Consider the following 15831-nt stretch of genomic DNA (forward strand, 5'->3'; position numbering starts at 1 on the left):
TCCCAGAAAGAAAATCTGTTAAACTGACTTGTACAAGACGCAAAGTAATTGAATTAAACCTTTCGTGGTGCAGCTGTTGCAAATTGTCCTGAACTTCTACAGAAAATCTCATTCAGACTCAAGACATTTAAAAAAGTGTTGCGAGCCTGTAACTGAGGCAGCACACCTGCAGTGGGGGAAAAAAAGCTACAACTCAAAAACTGCAGATGTTGGTTTGATATCAGCACTTTTATTGTAATAAAAACCTCTGGATACAAAGTACATTCACAGGTACAGCAGCAGGACACTGAGCTGCTCTGTTTGATTCCTACAACAAACCAGTGATTACTACAAATATTCAACCTTATACATCATTTTACAGCTTTATATCCCATAAACATACTGCTATATTCTGAAGAAACACACGGTTGTACTTACAAATAACCAGGCTTTGATCACTGGTTAGTCGTCCGTAATTAAGCTCTGATCCAAACCAACAAGCTGAGTCCTACACAGATTTATTTACTGGAAGATACAAGAAAGTAGAGCGCTGACTGACGAGGTCAGTGAAAGCTTCAGTCTTTAGTCATTTCATGAACAGATCAATGAGGATTTTAACTGCCTGTGTGGCTGGAATCACTGCAGTTAAAACTTTTAATGGCATAAAAACAAGCTATTTGTCTTGGAAAGTTTATTTGAGAGGAGGAGAGATAAAGATGGATAGTTGATTTTGGTTCAGATATGGCGTAAAAGCAGAGTTTAGACAGACAGAAAGATGGTTCGAAAGGAACGTACCACCCATCATGATCATAACCAATATCAATCTTGTTTTAATTCACACATTCTGATTTTGTATTATGTCATAATAAAAAGTTAATAATTAGTATATTTTTATAGCTGTATCAATGAAATTGAGAAAGAAGAAGCGTTTGGTTTAGCATAAAGACTAGAAGCAAGAACCAACTGCCAGTTTGGCTCCTTGTTCGAAGTAAATACGTGAAAAGCATCAAACAACATTAATTCAAATTAAAACAGCTTAAATTAGCTTGATCAAAGTGTACTGAATTGTGCAACAACTGATAAAATGCGTGCATAAAATGTAAAAAAAAAAAGAAAACATAGCCAAAACAGTTAAAATCTGATATCATATGACACGATTAAACAATTTCCATGTCTACCACATACATTTTCTCACTAAAGAGTTTGAACCAACATCCTGATCCATCAGTTTTTAATATCTTTACATAATTTCAGATTAGATTAAGCTTACTGTGTATGACACCCAGGAAGAGCACCTATGGTTTGGCTCTATGACTGTAAGCTGTCAAAGAGCTAAAACATCTGGCAGACTTCACCATAACTCAGCCATGGCTTTAAGGCTGTTACATACATACTCCACAAGAACAGAGAAATTTGACATAATTTTTGTCTCACAGACGTGGTTTAGGGAGTTCTCGCAGCTTTTCTTGACACATAATCTGCAAGGAACTTGTTTTTCTCGTGTGGCGTCTGACAACTTATTGTGTGATTGGTCAGTAATATGAAGCGGTGGTGGTTAATGCAAAAAATAAAAGCAGGAAGTTGTTATTTCTGCTTTTCAAAAGGTTCAGCAACGTTGAATAGATCATTTGAGCAAGAGGGGGTTGAGGCAGTGAAGAAATACAAAAGTCTACACACCCCATTGTCATGATGAGGCTGGCTAGACCAGAAATCTTTTTTTTTTTTCCTTTTTTTTTACCTGCTTTGCTTTCAGGCTCTGGTGGCGTGCTGGGCAGGATGTCCTGCTGGGTTCTGCTGTTGAGCTTTGCCTCTGCTGCTCAAGTCATCCTCTCCGCATGTGCCTTTCATCTAGCAATCACGAGCTGGGTTTATCAGACTGGAGGCTGAAGCACTTCCCTGCCAGATCCCATTTGGTGACCATTTAGATTACTTATAGTTGCTCTCTCTGCTTTTCCCAGGTGCCTGAAGATCACTCCTGTGGAAGTGCTGCTTTCCGATGTTCTGTCTCTAAATTTCTCCCATTCCCTACAAACTCCCTCCAGGCTTCCAGACACTCAAGTAGGACAAACTAACTTGCAATTTTCCTAACCAGTATGACTCTCTGCTATGAATCTCAGACCAACTGTGATACAAGTCTGTTATTTGGGTCTTCTACCTGCCACATTATGACACACATCATTAAGGCATATAAAGACATGGACACCTTGGATGAGGTTTCTCGTGAAGCATGAATTGTTCTTGTTCTTGCCACCTCTCTTCTCATGGAGGACGTAGAGGGCTTTAGTGTCATCTTGTGGTGTATTTTTGGCTATGACATACTAAACATGCTTTATAAGTATGAAGGAAAATTATGCTGGTAACAGAAATATTAAGAAACATCTGATTTGGTTTGACTGTTCCAGGCTCCTGTAGAAACTTAGCTGACCTGATTGAAGAGGCCCCATGCCACTTGCACGTATAAACTATTATAATGATGTGATAAAAAGGTGGTTGCTGAAGCCTTTTATTGTTTGCTACACCTGAACTTCCTAAATACTTTCAAGTAGATTTTTAAAGGTGTTTTGTGCAACAGGAATCCTTAGCTTGTTCTAAATAAGGAAAATGTTAGCAAAAGGTGTTTTGTGCATCTGACCTTTTTAAAACCTATGTAATGGCTTCTTGATGACCACCGCAGTCTAATATTTTCCAAAACCTTCAGGGTTTGTTCAAAGCTTGGCATACACTGCATCAACTACTCACAGTCATAAATGATTTCCTGTCTCTAATGTGACTTTTGTTTACAAGAGGATTCCCAACAATTTTAGAGTTCCTTTAGCTGTAAACAAATATTCCATCAAATATGGGACAATGAGTGACGATGGGGGCCAAAAAGGTTTTTATTGTTCCTCACAGAGTTCATTCTGGCCCATGAGAGAAGGCGTGTTGGCTGATTATCTGCCAGTCACCCTGTCCTCCGAACCCTGACTGTCAGTCATCAACTACAGGCACCTGGGCTACCAAAACAAAAAGAGGAAAAAAAGCTTAGAAAAATGTGACCCTGGGAAAACAATGTGGAGCTACAGTTCTCACATAAAAAAAAAAAAAAAAGAAAGAGAAAAGCTGCAAAAACAGCTGAAAGAAGAGAAAAACGAGCAAAAACCCATGAAAGGCGAGGAGCTGATAATCCACTGTGATCAGGACGAGTCCACTCAGGCTTCGGTTACATCCACAAAGAGAACAGTGCAGCAAAGACTAAAAAGTACAAATCCACTCCCCAAAAAGTGACCTACCAAGGACGTGAAGGGAGGGGTAAAAAGACCCCAGAGATTCAGAGAGGATTAATTCCTTGTTACTCAGGAAAAACCCTCTGACAAAATGTGTTTTCTTTCATCTGTTTTCATGATGTGATTCTCCTCCACGGGAATTAGTAACAAGAATGTGAAACATGAAGCAAAAAAAGCAGTTCACGACCACAGGCAAGTAGGGAAGGGAAGGGGAAAAAATCCTCAGAACTGCAGCAGAAAGGAAAAAAGCTTGAGGACTTGATCTATTTTCTTTTTGTAAATTGGAGGAGGAAAAAAAGGAAGCTTAAGATGCTCTTTGTGTCTTTAGTTTTGTCTTAAGGCAGTCTTTTTTGTCCGGCCCCCCTCTCCGGCTGGGCGCTTGACGACGCTCCACCTACAAGAGGATAGATACGAACGTCTTACACCTCAGGTAACGCAACGCAGAACACATTCCATGCAAAATGTCTTATCAATGAGGGGGAAAAAAAGCCAAAAAAGAGGGATTAAAGCTGGCTGAGGGGGGAAAAAAAAGAATGTTTAAAAAAAGGAAAAGCTAATTAAAAAAAAAAAAAATGTATCAGCGGCTTGCAGAGCCACAATAACGCAAAATGGATTCATAGCCCAGTTTTAAAAATGTAGAAAAACTGAACTGTGCATGAACTCACACTGTCAGAGTTAAATGGAGCACTTGTAATATCAAATATAGGGAATTTGTAAACACAACAAAAGATGACCTGATAGGAAAATCACATCCTGGCAAGATTTTTTCCAACACACGGGTGGAGGAAAAACATAAAATGGCCCAAATGGTGCAAAACAATTCTGATATGAGCAGAGACGCAAATACGGATTGTGAGTTTAAAGATAGTTTGAGAAAATACATATATCCTCAATGTAAACCTGAGCTTTACCTCATAGAAATGTAAGGGCAAAACCGAAATAAAAAAATAATGAAATTAGTTGAACATTAAAATGAAGCTGGTTTAATCATGTAGCTAATTGTTCAAAGCAACAATGAATGCTTAAAAAAAACCTTTTTAGTTTAGTGAGCTAACTGCTAGACGTTACGCAAGAAACTAAATTAAGAAGGGATTCAGTAGCATAGTCTGTCCATTTGTCAGCAACAGTTGGGCTTTGGTTAAATTATAGCAAACATTAGAAATCAGATCAGTGTTGGTTATGCTAGCTAGCAGCAGCTCAGTGTTTTGTTTTGCATGAATGTTTGCGTCAAGTTTAATGTTTCGTCCTAAATATTTGAGTTGGAGTCAGCTAATGGGCATGGCTAATACTTTAGCAAAACAGCTTCATAGTTTTAGCTGCCATTGCTAAATGCTGAGTAGAAAGTATTGGTTAAAGTTAGCCATGTTAAACAACAGGCTTTAATCATCTGTGAAACTGAGTGGCAGTGGTGGTGTTTGGGAGTTAACTTATGTAGATTCTAAAAACATAACTTAGCAAGAAGGTAAAATTAGCAAACTAAAATAACCTGCCAGTTAAACAACTATGAGCATAGCTGGAAATAAGTTGTTGGTTAAGCTAGCTAACTGTCTAATAGCAGTTGAAGTTTAGTTCAGAGAAAGTAATAGATAAACTCAGCATAAATTTAATTTAATCAAATTGAATTTAGCATTTGAAATATTTAGGTTTGAGTTGGCTAAAGACTCGTGATTTAAAGTGGCTAATTGTTCAGAAAAATTACTTTGCCTACTGTTGTTTTTGTATATGTGTGTGTGTTGAATGAACATTGTTAGTTGAATTCAACTGGCTAACTGAAATTTAGCAGTTAAAATAATTTGGATACTCTAATTTAAAACTTGGCACAGTTTTGGTTAAGTAGGCCAACAATTCAGAGCCGTACCTTGGTTTTAAGTTCTGTATTTGCTAGAATTGCTGGGATAGGCTCCAGCTTCCCCGGGACCCTGAATTGGACTAAGAGGGGTGCCCAGCTCCGGTCCTCAAGGGCCACAATCCTGCAGGTTTTTCATGTGTCCCTGCTCCAAAACCACCTGATTCAAATTGATGAGTCATTGTGCAAAACATAATAGGCTGTTGGATCTATTTCATTTGAGTCAGGTGTGTTTAAGCAGGAAACAATGGAAAATCTGCAGGACAGCGGCACTCGAGGACCAACTTTGGACACCCCTGGACCAAGGGGTATAGAAAATGGATGGATGGAAGTAATGTAGAAGCTCAGATTTCCTAGACTTCAGCTAGGCTCAACAGTTTCAAGATCAACATAAATTTAGTTCAAGTTTCATTTAGTGGTAAATATTTAGTGGTAATTTTAGCCTTGTCAAGAGTTTGGCTTGGGATTGTTAATACTTCAGAAAAGCAGCTTAGAAATTAGCAGCTTAGCAGCTTTTGTTTTGGGTTCAAATTGGTTTAAATTTATTGAGACTACACACATGTAACGTACAATTTAATTATTGGCACAAACAAGACAATCCCTTCCACTGAACAGTAAACAACCAGAGCCACAATATTCAACCAAGACAGCTAAAACTGCAACTAAACCCATAAATTGTCTGAAAGCCTGAACGGTCAAATGGCCACGCTAATATTCCAAATAAAACTATAATAATTAGTCATATCATCTGTACTTATAGAGCACCTATAAAAATTATGATATTACACAACACTACAGAAATATAATCTTTTTGACTGTAAATATGAAGTCCAATTTTACAAGAATAGTCTCATGGACCTTGTTATTAATATTCTTATGTGATACTGTGCCCTTTAATAAATTCTTATAGAGGTTTTCTAATAAGCAGCTGTGCATGTTGATATAAAGTCACAGCTGTCACACAAATAATTACTGTAAACATCTGTACAGTAAGAACAGTGATTGTATGAGGTAAATATATTTGCTTCTTGTACTTTTTAAGTCTGTTGTTATTTCAGTATTACTTCATCTGAGACACAGTCTGAGTGTTTATGTGACTGGGAAAATTACAAGGCACTGGTGACCTTTAAGTTATGAATCAAGTTGCATATTAGTCCTGAAGGCAGAACAAACACATTCACACACAAAAAGTGCTTGAGTTGTAGCTGTTGGCTGCTGCATGCCGTGATCTTGCATTTATTCATGCATGCATGTGAGGTCACATTCAAACCATGGAAAAGCAGAATGTGTCATGTGCAAACACAAAACTGACAAACAGATAGCCTGAGGTGCCACTTGAGTTTTCAGATATTACAGTTCTCATGAAATCCTTTCTTTTGTTTTTCTCTTAAACAATTCTTTGCTTTCTACTTCCTCTTCTTCTCTGGCTTACATGGAAATATCCATCTCTATTCCCTTCACCTTCTCCTGAATTGTGCTTCCTCACCCTCCTCTTCCTCTCTCCCATCGCGCCAGCATCTGCTCATAATGAAACACACAGCTGGACGTCGTCCTCGTTTAGCGCCTCCTCCACGCTACCTGCTCCAGAGGTTACCTCCTGCTGGGCACGTTTGTTAGACATCATCAGCACCTCCCAGCGACCTTCCTTCCCTCCCCTCTTTTTCTCCCATCCCACTGCCACCTCCTCCTCCTCCTCCAGATGTCATTGATCTGGGAAGTGGGTCACAAGAGTGTTGAATCAGAGCCAGGTTACACGAGGCTCCGAGGCAGATGCTGCATGTAATTTTAGTGTGGGTTAATATTTACTGGGGGAGAATGAAAGATGCAGCGAGATTTGATAGAAGCACTTGGAAGCTCTGGCTGAAAAATGTGCAGTCTGCAGGTTTGACAGACATTGAAGGGGCAGAGCATGGGGATCTTGGCCTTAAAGCCAAATCAGCCTGTAATTAGAACTAAAACTTTGGTTAAAGATTCCTAAATACAAGATTCTGTTGTTTCTTTTAAAGAAAATAATTTTGAATTTAATTTGAAGCAAAGCCCTAAAATCGAACATTAGACAAAAAAGCCACAGATGTGTTTTACCTTATAATCTCATGGCTATTTGCCAGTTTTAATGTAACTGTTCTTAAAATTGTGATTATTAAAAGAAAAAAAGATTGTCCTGTTTTAGTAGAGATCAGGAATTCAGCTAAAATGTGTCAAAGATTAACCAAAGAACAAAACAAAAATGAACCAAAGGTGTGTAACATTTACATTTGGTGCTCTAGTGTTGGGTTTTAATATTCAAATTACGCTTTCGTTGAAGAAATAAACCAAGGCAATATCAATTACTCTTTATTTAATTCTATCAGACCAAGTAAGAATAAAGCTTCTTCAAAGTAGCCTTGAGCTTGGGTGCTCATTTACAGTTTTTGAAGAACATGTTTGTGTTAAAATATTCTAAACTCAAGGTTCCTCTTCAGTCCCACAATTATTCACAGAACAAGCCTTTAAAAGACGGTCAAAGCTAAAAAGAAACGACTTTTACATGAACCTTGTGTGATCAAGGAAGAGCTTTCTTTTTCCCATCAATACTTTATGACCAGGCAGCCATGACTTTGACTTCTTCTGAGTAACTACTGTAAACACTTTGTTCTGTAACACTTTTTAAATCATTCATCTCTATAATATCTGATGAAATAGTGAAGGTTAAGGGAGGATTTTGGTCACAGGCAGAGCTGATGGTGCTTAAAAAAAGGCGAGTTTGTGTCCCAGAGAATGAATCTGGTTGGAAAAAGAGGGAATAAAAGCAGAATTTGGTCAGAAAGACATTGTTTTTCTGTATCCAAGTAGATATCAGTTAAATTTTAGGATACTTGTTAATGAACTTGTTCATATATATATCAGGTATATCCGGTCCTGCTGGAATGGGCACACCATGTTGAGACGCATGTTTTCAAATCTTTGTGCTTCTCAGTTTAAAATTTCATTATATTTGGCTAAAAATTTAGTCAAAATGGTCCCATTTGATATCAAGTATGGAATTATTTCCACTTTCTTTGTTCTAACAACCAAACTTTATTAATCTGATAAGGAAGATGTGGATATCTAAAGGTGTGGTGTGTAACTATGATAAACTCAGACTGTACTGTCTTCGTTATTACAACCAAATTGTAGAAATATTTGGCTTGAGACTCTAAATAGGAGTAAAATTTTACAGCATATCATGTTTTAATGTTTACAAATTATATTTATTCATTCAGTTTGTTCATTTTCATTTAAATGTCTGTTGCCAGGGGACAAGCAGATGCAAATTAGCTACCGTAGGCTAATTCTGTAGCACATTTACATCTGCACATTTGTTGTAATGTTCATTAATGTGCAACTGTCCCTTCTTAAATAATAAAAAAGAGAGCTCAGGAATAAATTTAGATATTGATATTTTCTTTGTTTTTTTTTTTGTGGTTTGGTACAAATAGAAGTGATTGTGTTATATCAGCATATGATGTTGTCTTGAATTGATCCCTGGCTCCTGTATTGAATCAAATTATGATTTCACAAAAGATTAAATTATTATCCATTAAAATCGATATATCATAGCAGTTGATCCTCTTAGTAATGACATTTAGGGTGCTGAATTTATAAAACACACAAGTTCAGTTATATATGACCTGACTCTGACAGAAAGATGAGACCCTAACACGAAGTGTTTCCTTCCACTGTATTTATTGTCACTGTTACACTTCAACAGCTGCTTTGGGTAAACGTTTTTGGGCCCCATCAGAAAGTTAGCACCACCTGCTATAGGCTGCTGGGCTCTGATTGGTCAGGCATACACATTCTCTGGGTGACTCCTCTCAGGCTTCATAAACACTTACATTGGACCTAAAAACTGAGTTTAGTAAAAGCTTCTAGTCAGCCTGATCTGACAGTTTGGTTAACAATAGAGTTAAATTTAATTCACCTTTATTTGTACAGCCCCACTTCACAACAATGTCAGCAGGGGGCACTTTGCAGACAAATCCGTTTGAGCCAGTTCATAATAAATAATGGCTTAGTTAAAGAAAACAAATAGATTACATCGAATCTTGACTTCAGTCCAATCCCTCATACGGAGCTGGCAAGGGGTGAAAGTGGAACAGAAAAACTCCCTTTTAACAGGAAGGAAAAACCTCTGGCAGAACCCGGCTCAGGGAGGGTGGCCATCTCCATCGACCTGTTACAGAGCAGATTCCCTCATATCACATTGTTTGTTCATTCTTTGGTTCCTAGAAATTATCTTTGGTACCTTCAACCACATCATGTTTTTAAGCCATTTATTCTTTTATTACTTCTCATTTAGATTATTGTAATTCGTATTATGTTGGTGCGTATCGGTCGTCAGTTTGTGGCCTTTAAGCTGTGCAAAATGCAGCAGCTTGTTTTCTGAAAGGGAAAAAGCAGCATGATCACATCACACCTGTACTGGCTTCTTTTTTACTGGATCCCAGTCCGTTGCAGGATCCAGTTAATTTTTTTTTTTTTTTTTGCTTGGTTTTTTGTCTTAAAGACATGGTGCTGTATTACCTGCCTCATCTTCCATCCAGAGCTCTGCAGCCAGTTACTTCTGGATGTTGGCGAAAGCTTTTTAAAACTTTTAAAACTTATTTCTTCTCGCTGGTTTTTGGTCCTGGTTGAGAAGCATGTCTTTGTTTTTAACCTGCAAGCACGGTTTGTTTATTCATTTATTTATTTCCTGTTTTTACTGTTTATTGTAACTTCTTTTTATTGCCTTCTGTTTAGTGTCTTTTTACTCATCCAGACTGTGCAGCACTTTGGTCAACAATGGTTGTTTTTAACTGTGTTGTAGAAAAAAACTTTGACTTGACTTGAATAATGTATTGTAATAAAACCCTAAACACATAAAAAAAAATAGTTTTAAATATGCTGATAGTGATCTGCAGCATGGTTATGGTTTGTTTGGCTGTTTCCTGCTAATGCACAATGACACAACACTGCTTTTTATGAAAGAGATTTTTTACGAGGTAATCCACAAGTTTAAATTTTATTGCAGACACATCAGGGTGAAACTACTTCTATGACAAACATGCAAATTTAGTTAATTTGTCTGAACATTTAATTATGTTGCACTTTGGTTTATATTGTAATGGATCAGCTAAGTTGATTTGACTGTTCTCTGTTCTGTTCATCAAGTGGAGGACAAAGCCAGGACCTGGTTTAGAATGACAGGTTATGAAGTATTCAGTTGATCCATCTATTCAGAAAGCAAATTAAAAAAAAAAAAAAAAAAAAAAAAACATGAGCAACCCTTTCTCACTGAACTGTCCTGTTTTCTAACATCAACTAAACCCTGTTCAGGCCTTTTGTCCAAAAGACTCAGATTCTCATTCTTTATTCAGTAAAAAGCCATTGAACAAAGTCTAAATACAAATCCATGCTGCTCTAATAAAAGCTGTGAAAATGATGAGTACAGTATGTGTTTCTCCTTCAAGGACAAATTCCAATTATGTTTTGTACCCTGAGTTGCTTTGTATGCAGTCAGCACATGACTGTGTTTGTACGGTTCCTTTTTCTTTGTCTCATTTACAAATTGAGAGTTTCAGCAGTTGGAGGGTCAGTGTGGACAAACATGAGACAGCAGTCAGGCTCCACAGCAGAGAAAACACATAGATTAGAGAGTTATTATGGGCTGACTGGATCAGGAGGAGCAGCAGAAGTTTCAAGTGGAAACTACAGCAAAAGGAACCACAAGATGACACTTTATATCTCCCTTGCTCAATCCAAGCAAAAACCAAACAATGATTTCTCTAAAGCCAAGAAATAGCCCAGTCCTGTCTGTTTAATCCTGTTTTTGTAAGGATTAAACAGGCAAGATATGAACTATTAATTAATGGGCTTTACATTTGTTTGCAAATGGATTTATTGCTGTGCATGTCTGTGCTTGCTTTTCTGTCAGATCTAGTTTCAAATGTGACATAAAATAAAAACACTCTTGACCTTGGATATGAACAAAACATCCCAGCTCAAGTGTGAAGAGATGAAGATTGTTGTTGCATCCTTTTGAGAGCATCTGCTCCAGTGTGCCTATAAAGCCTCTGCATGCAGTCAAGGTAAAGTTAAATCTCTTCTTTGTCTCTGTCTGCTGCCTCAATAACTTCCTTGCTTTGAGACCGACCTTGGGTTGGAGTGGCCCTCCAATCACCAGGAGACTAGGGTGAAATAACTGAACTGTAGATTGAAATGCCACTTGTAACCATTAAATATCATTAACGGTAGAATCAGAAATCACACGGTAAGAAAACCGTGAAGTGCCAAACTCAAAGACATCTCAGCAAGGACAAACAGATCAGCTGAGGAAAGACAAAAACTCGTAAGATAAGATTCATAACCACCTGTCCAAAACTATCCTCTGCAAAGAAAAAGACTGAGATAAACACACACACACACACAAACTGTATTACTGCTGTAAGACTGAGATGGAGTCTTTGTGAGGAGAGAAGAAAAATTATAACCCCGAGGCAATATGTAGGAAAGAGCTTGATCACAAGCTGAGTTATGGGTCTGCAGGCATCTGCCGGATGGAGAGCTTCATTTACCTCAAAGACGAGATGGATGGATGGATTAATGGACGGATGTTTGGATGGATATATCCAATCCAATTCAACTTCATTTATAAAGCACTTTATAAACAACATTTAGCCAAAGTGCTGCAAAAAGACAAAAGTGAAACATTTAACTCCCATTTTTTTTAAACTCATTAAAAATAATAATAACAATAATAATAAATAACTGAGTTGAAAGCCAATGAGAAAAAAGTGAGAAGCCTTATAAACAGGATGTGAGTCGGTCTGCCTGATGTGCAAAGATAACTAATTCCACAGTGTGTCCACGGAGCAAAGTCACTTTCAAGCTTCCTCTTCCTCTTATGGATGACTAACAACTGCTCCACCATGGAGCAGACTGGATCTAAAGTCATGGTTTTGGAATAGCCAGTTCAAAACCTCAATCGCTTTTTGATGCTGAACAGTCACATATCACATATCTCCCCCTCTTTTCCACACACACTAGGCCTACTTCAAATTTCTGACCAATCACATAACAGTGTGTGTTGTTGGTGGTGTGTTGGTAAGAAACTGCGAGAGCTTCCAAACAAGGACTACGGGAAAAAAAAATAACATTGTTGTTTTCTTACAGCTCTGGGAGACAGAATATATTTCTCTCTTCTTGTGGAGGCCTTAAGGGATTTCAAAATAAACCACAAAGACCAGTCCTCTACCAAACAGGAAGCCAGTGGACAGAACGCAATACAGACATAACAAGATATATATTTTATCTTTCCTGTCAGGGAGTGAGTGGCAATGTTCTGAACTAAGTAAGTTTTTGTATAAATGACGTACAAAGACCTGCAATAATCAAGACGAGGCGTAAACTGTGTGATGATGATGTGATGAAAGACTTGGTTTTTCAAACATGAAAACTTCTTATGAAAAACAAAACTTTTCAAATAGGTTCTGGAGGTAATTTAGCCAACTGATACAAATGCTGTTTGATTTTTGAGATGGTTGCTATCTCCAACTCGACCACTAGGTGTCAGTAATAGTTATACTTTGTTCCTCAAAAGAAGCTTTTAATGGTTTGTTTTATTAGTGACACAGCATTTATGAAATGGCTAATATGAATGACAAAATGTCGGGGCCGTGTGAAGTAGAGCTTGTTCTTTTGCCTCCGACTTAAATGATCAATATTAATTCTTAATCACATAGTACAACCATGAAAGCTCTGATTGGTCCTGACAGAAGACCAGGAATTTAACCAAAGTGCCCCAAAGAACAAGCCGTTATTATTCAGTTTTTGTGTCTTTCAAAAATCCATCTTTCATTTCTCCACCTGCTTTCTAGAAGTCACCCACTCTGCAGGGATGTGTTATAATGAACACTGCAACCAATGTGATTCAGAACAGAGAGATCACATAATCCAGACTTCATTCTGCATCTTAAAACTCTTCAAACAGGCCCTGTTAATGACTTCATTCCTTCTGCCTTTACACAAGGGTGTAATGAAATGAACTGGTTTAGTCTCATCTCGACCCATCTGTCTGTCTGTCTGCCATAACGACAAAGTAGGAGCAGGAGAACTAAAAGTGAATGGGCCGAAATAAAAAAGAAAGATGAAAAAATGGAGAACTGAGTGTGAGCAGAACACTTAAGAGAGAAAATCGACTTTGAAAAATGAGAAAGAGGGAGCGCTGGGTCAGAGCTTCACCAATAAAGAGAAGAGAAAGATAAAAGATTTAGCCTTGGCAGGAGAAACTGAAGCGCTTTCCTGAGAGTTCTTCAGCCCGGTGGACACATCCAGCTTCCCTCTCCGCTCTCCCACAGCCATTTAACTGATTTAATTCTCCAAAATGGAGTCTCTCTGTCAGTCTGAGCTGATTTTTTTTTTCTTGGCTGTCACATTTGAGGTGCTCTCCTCAGCCTTTTCCACAGTAAATCTATTTAACAGCAGCACATAAAAATGACATAAATTTAAAGGATGGGCTACGTAAAACAGCACAACAAGCACGGCAGGACATCAGCACCGCAGTACAGCTGACAGTGTTATCACACACCAGGTAATAAGCTAATGCTAACTGATGAAAGACCACAGACAGACGGACTCTGGCAACAGTTTACATCACATCCACTTCCTGTAGTACAATCAACATTATTTTATTTTTACTTTATTGTTCATAATCTGTTTAGTCTGAATTCTATCTCTAACAGTGCTGAGCAAGAGTCTTGATCTACTCTTCTCTGTCAGTCTGTTTTATTCAATATATACACTGACAATGATGATGTTTTTCCTGTATGTAAGATATGTAGATGATTATCTACAGCACATTGGGCTGACTTATGTATGAAATGTGCTGCATAAATAAGTTAGCCTTGCTTATTTCTGTAATGTCAGTGATGTATCCACCAGCAGTGCCAATAACCATGTCTGTACTCGGTGTCAGAAACACTTCTGCCTGACTTCCCTCATTCACGTCCAGCCTCTGTGTCAAATTAGCTGAAACAGAAAACAGGAAGTTCATTGAGCAGCTCCCCCTCATGTATGACCTCGGTTACAATGCACCTGCAACCAACACACACACACACACGCATACATACAGCTCTCCCTTTCCATGTGCACTGAAGCTGAGCTGCAGAGTGAAGTCAGACAATGGGACCCAGTCTGACCCGTTGGCGCTGCTCGGCTCATACCTCACATCATTTGTCTTCCTCAACACTTACAGAACCGCCCATGCTGCCTCCCTTCGTCTGATTTCTTTCAGCTTTTTCACTTCAACCAGATCACAAAAGGAAAAAAAGGAAACTGAAGAAGTCTTTTCATGGCTTAAAAAGAAGAAAAAACAGAAAAAATGGGGAGGGCTGTCTTCTCAGAGGTCGCCATGCCAACCCCCACCAGCCCAGTCTTTTTAACGAGAACGCCTCCTCTTCTTCTACTGTTATCCAAAGTGTGCAGGCCAGATCCAGCTGTGTGTGTCAGGGTTTGTGTGATGATTCATGCTTCAGAGCACATCCACAGAAACAGTGACTGACTCTGGGCTAAAAGCTCAACAATTATTGATTAATGCTGAGTTAAGGGAGGTGAAGGAGCTTTAGAAATATTTGGTTATAATGTCAGGCGACGGGTTAAAGACAATGGCTTTATTGATTCCATCTCAAACCACAGCCACACAAAGAAAATAGGTTTGCTTGAGAATTACTCTCTGCTGTGAAAATACAAATTATATCATGTTGGACGACTCTGCTGCAGGGCTTTCTGCAGTTTCTCAGTGTGAGGCCTGTGAGACGAGTGGAAAACCAAGTGAAGGATGATGTCTTTGTCATGTCCTCTTCAGTGTGTTTACTGAACGGTTGGCTTTCTTAGCTTCTTTTTCCTATTTTTTGTTTGTTTTCATACACACACATTATATACACACACACACACACATATATATATATATATATATATATATATGTATATATATACTGAAGAGGACATGACAAAGACATCATCCTTCACTTGGTTTTCCACTCGTCTCACAGGACTTTAAATAACTAAAGTTATACAGTAGGAAGTGGTTGGTCCAATTTTTTTTCATTTTTTTTACTGAAGACCGATCTCAATGAAGTAGCTGGGATGGAGCCTGATCTTTGATGATTGGTGTGGAGATCTCAGTGTGGTTCTATGATTTCATGGACTAGCATGCAGAGGCATTTTGTATAGCCAATGAAGTGTAAAAAAAAATTTGCAAAAAAATGCAATAATCCTGAAAATATTTAAAAAAAAGAAAAAAAAATCCAAGTCATCCTGATGTATGCTGCCCTGATAGAAGAATTGATGATGTTTAGGAGTTTGTGTGTGTGTGTGTGTCCAGGAGGGGAGGGAGCGGGGGGGTTGCCTTTAATGAGCTCTGCACTGACTTTAACATGAGAGCGCACAACAAAGCGGCCAAACAAATCGGTCGAGTGAACCCACAATTAGGTCAAACTAAACCGCACCACTGCTGGATTCATTGCAATGCTACAGTGTTTGTAGCATTTCAGTGAATGCTACACAAACACACACACACACATACACAAAAGTAGCAAACATAATAATATGGTGGCTTTCGATGCCCTGGCGACAGTGATTAATCGTAAAGGTTGCAGCTAACGCCAGCATAGACATAGTTCTTTCCTTTTTCTCTGAATAGATATCCACTGTGAGAGGACATGAGTTATCAACATGCACCAACAC

General features: G+C 38.3%; 1 protein-coding gene across 2 annotated transcripts in view; it reads right to left on the reverse strand.

Annotated features, from left to right (window-relative positions):
- Window positions 1-15831, reverse strand: part of LOC121642867 (protocadherin-1-like) — a 249334-nt gene that overhangs the window by 51696 nt on the left and 181807 nt on the right. Inside the window, exon 5 of one of the 2 annotated variants that reach the window (XM_041989888.1) lies at window positions 2667-3636. The exons of the other annotated variant lie outside the window; for it this stretch is intronic. Within the exon in view, the coding sequence (XP_041845822.1) occupies window positions 3578-3636 (59 nt within the window). The 3' untranslated portion in view covers window positions 2667-3577. Of the gene's footprint in view, window positions 1-2666; window positions 3637-15831 lie in introns of those variants that run through there. 2 annotated transcript variants of the gene reach the window in all.

Source organism: Melanotaenia boesemani, chromosome 7, assembly GCF_017639745.1.
Source record: "Melanotaenia boesemani isolate fMelBoe1 chromosome 7, fMelBoe1.pri, whole genome shotgun sequence".
Classification (NCBI taxonomy): Eukaryota; Metazoa; Chordata; class Actinopteri; order Atheriniformes; family Melanotaeniidae; genus Melanotaenia; species Melanotaenia boesemani.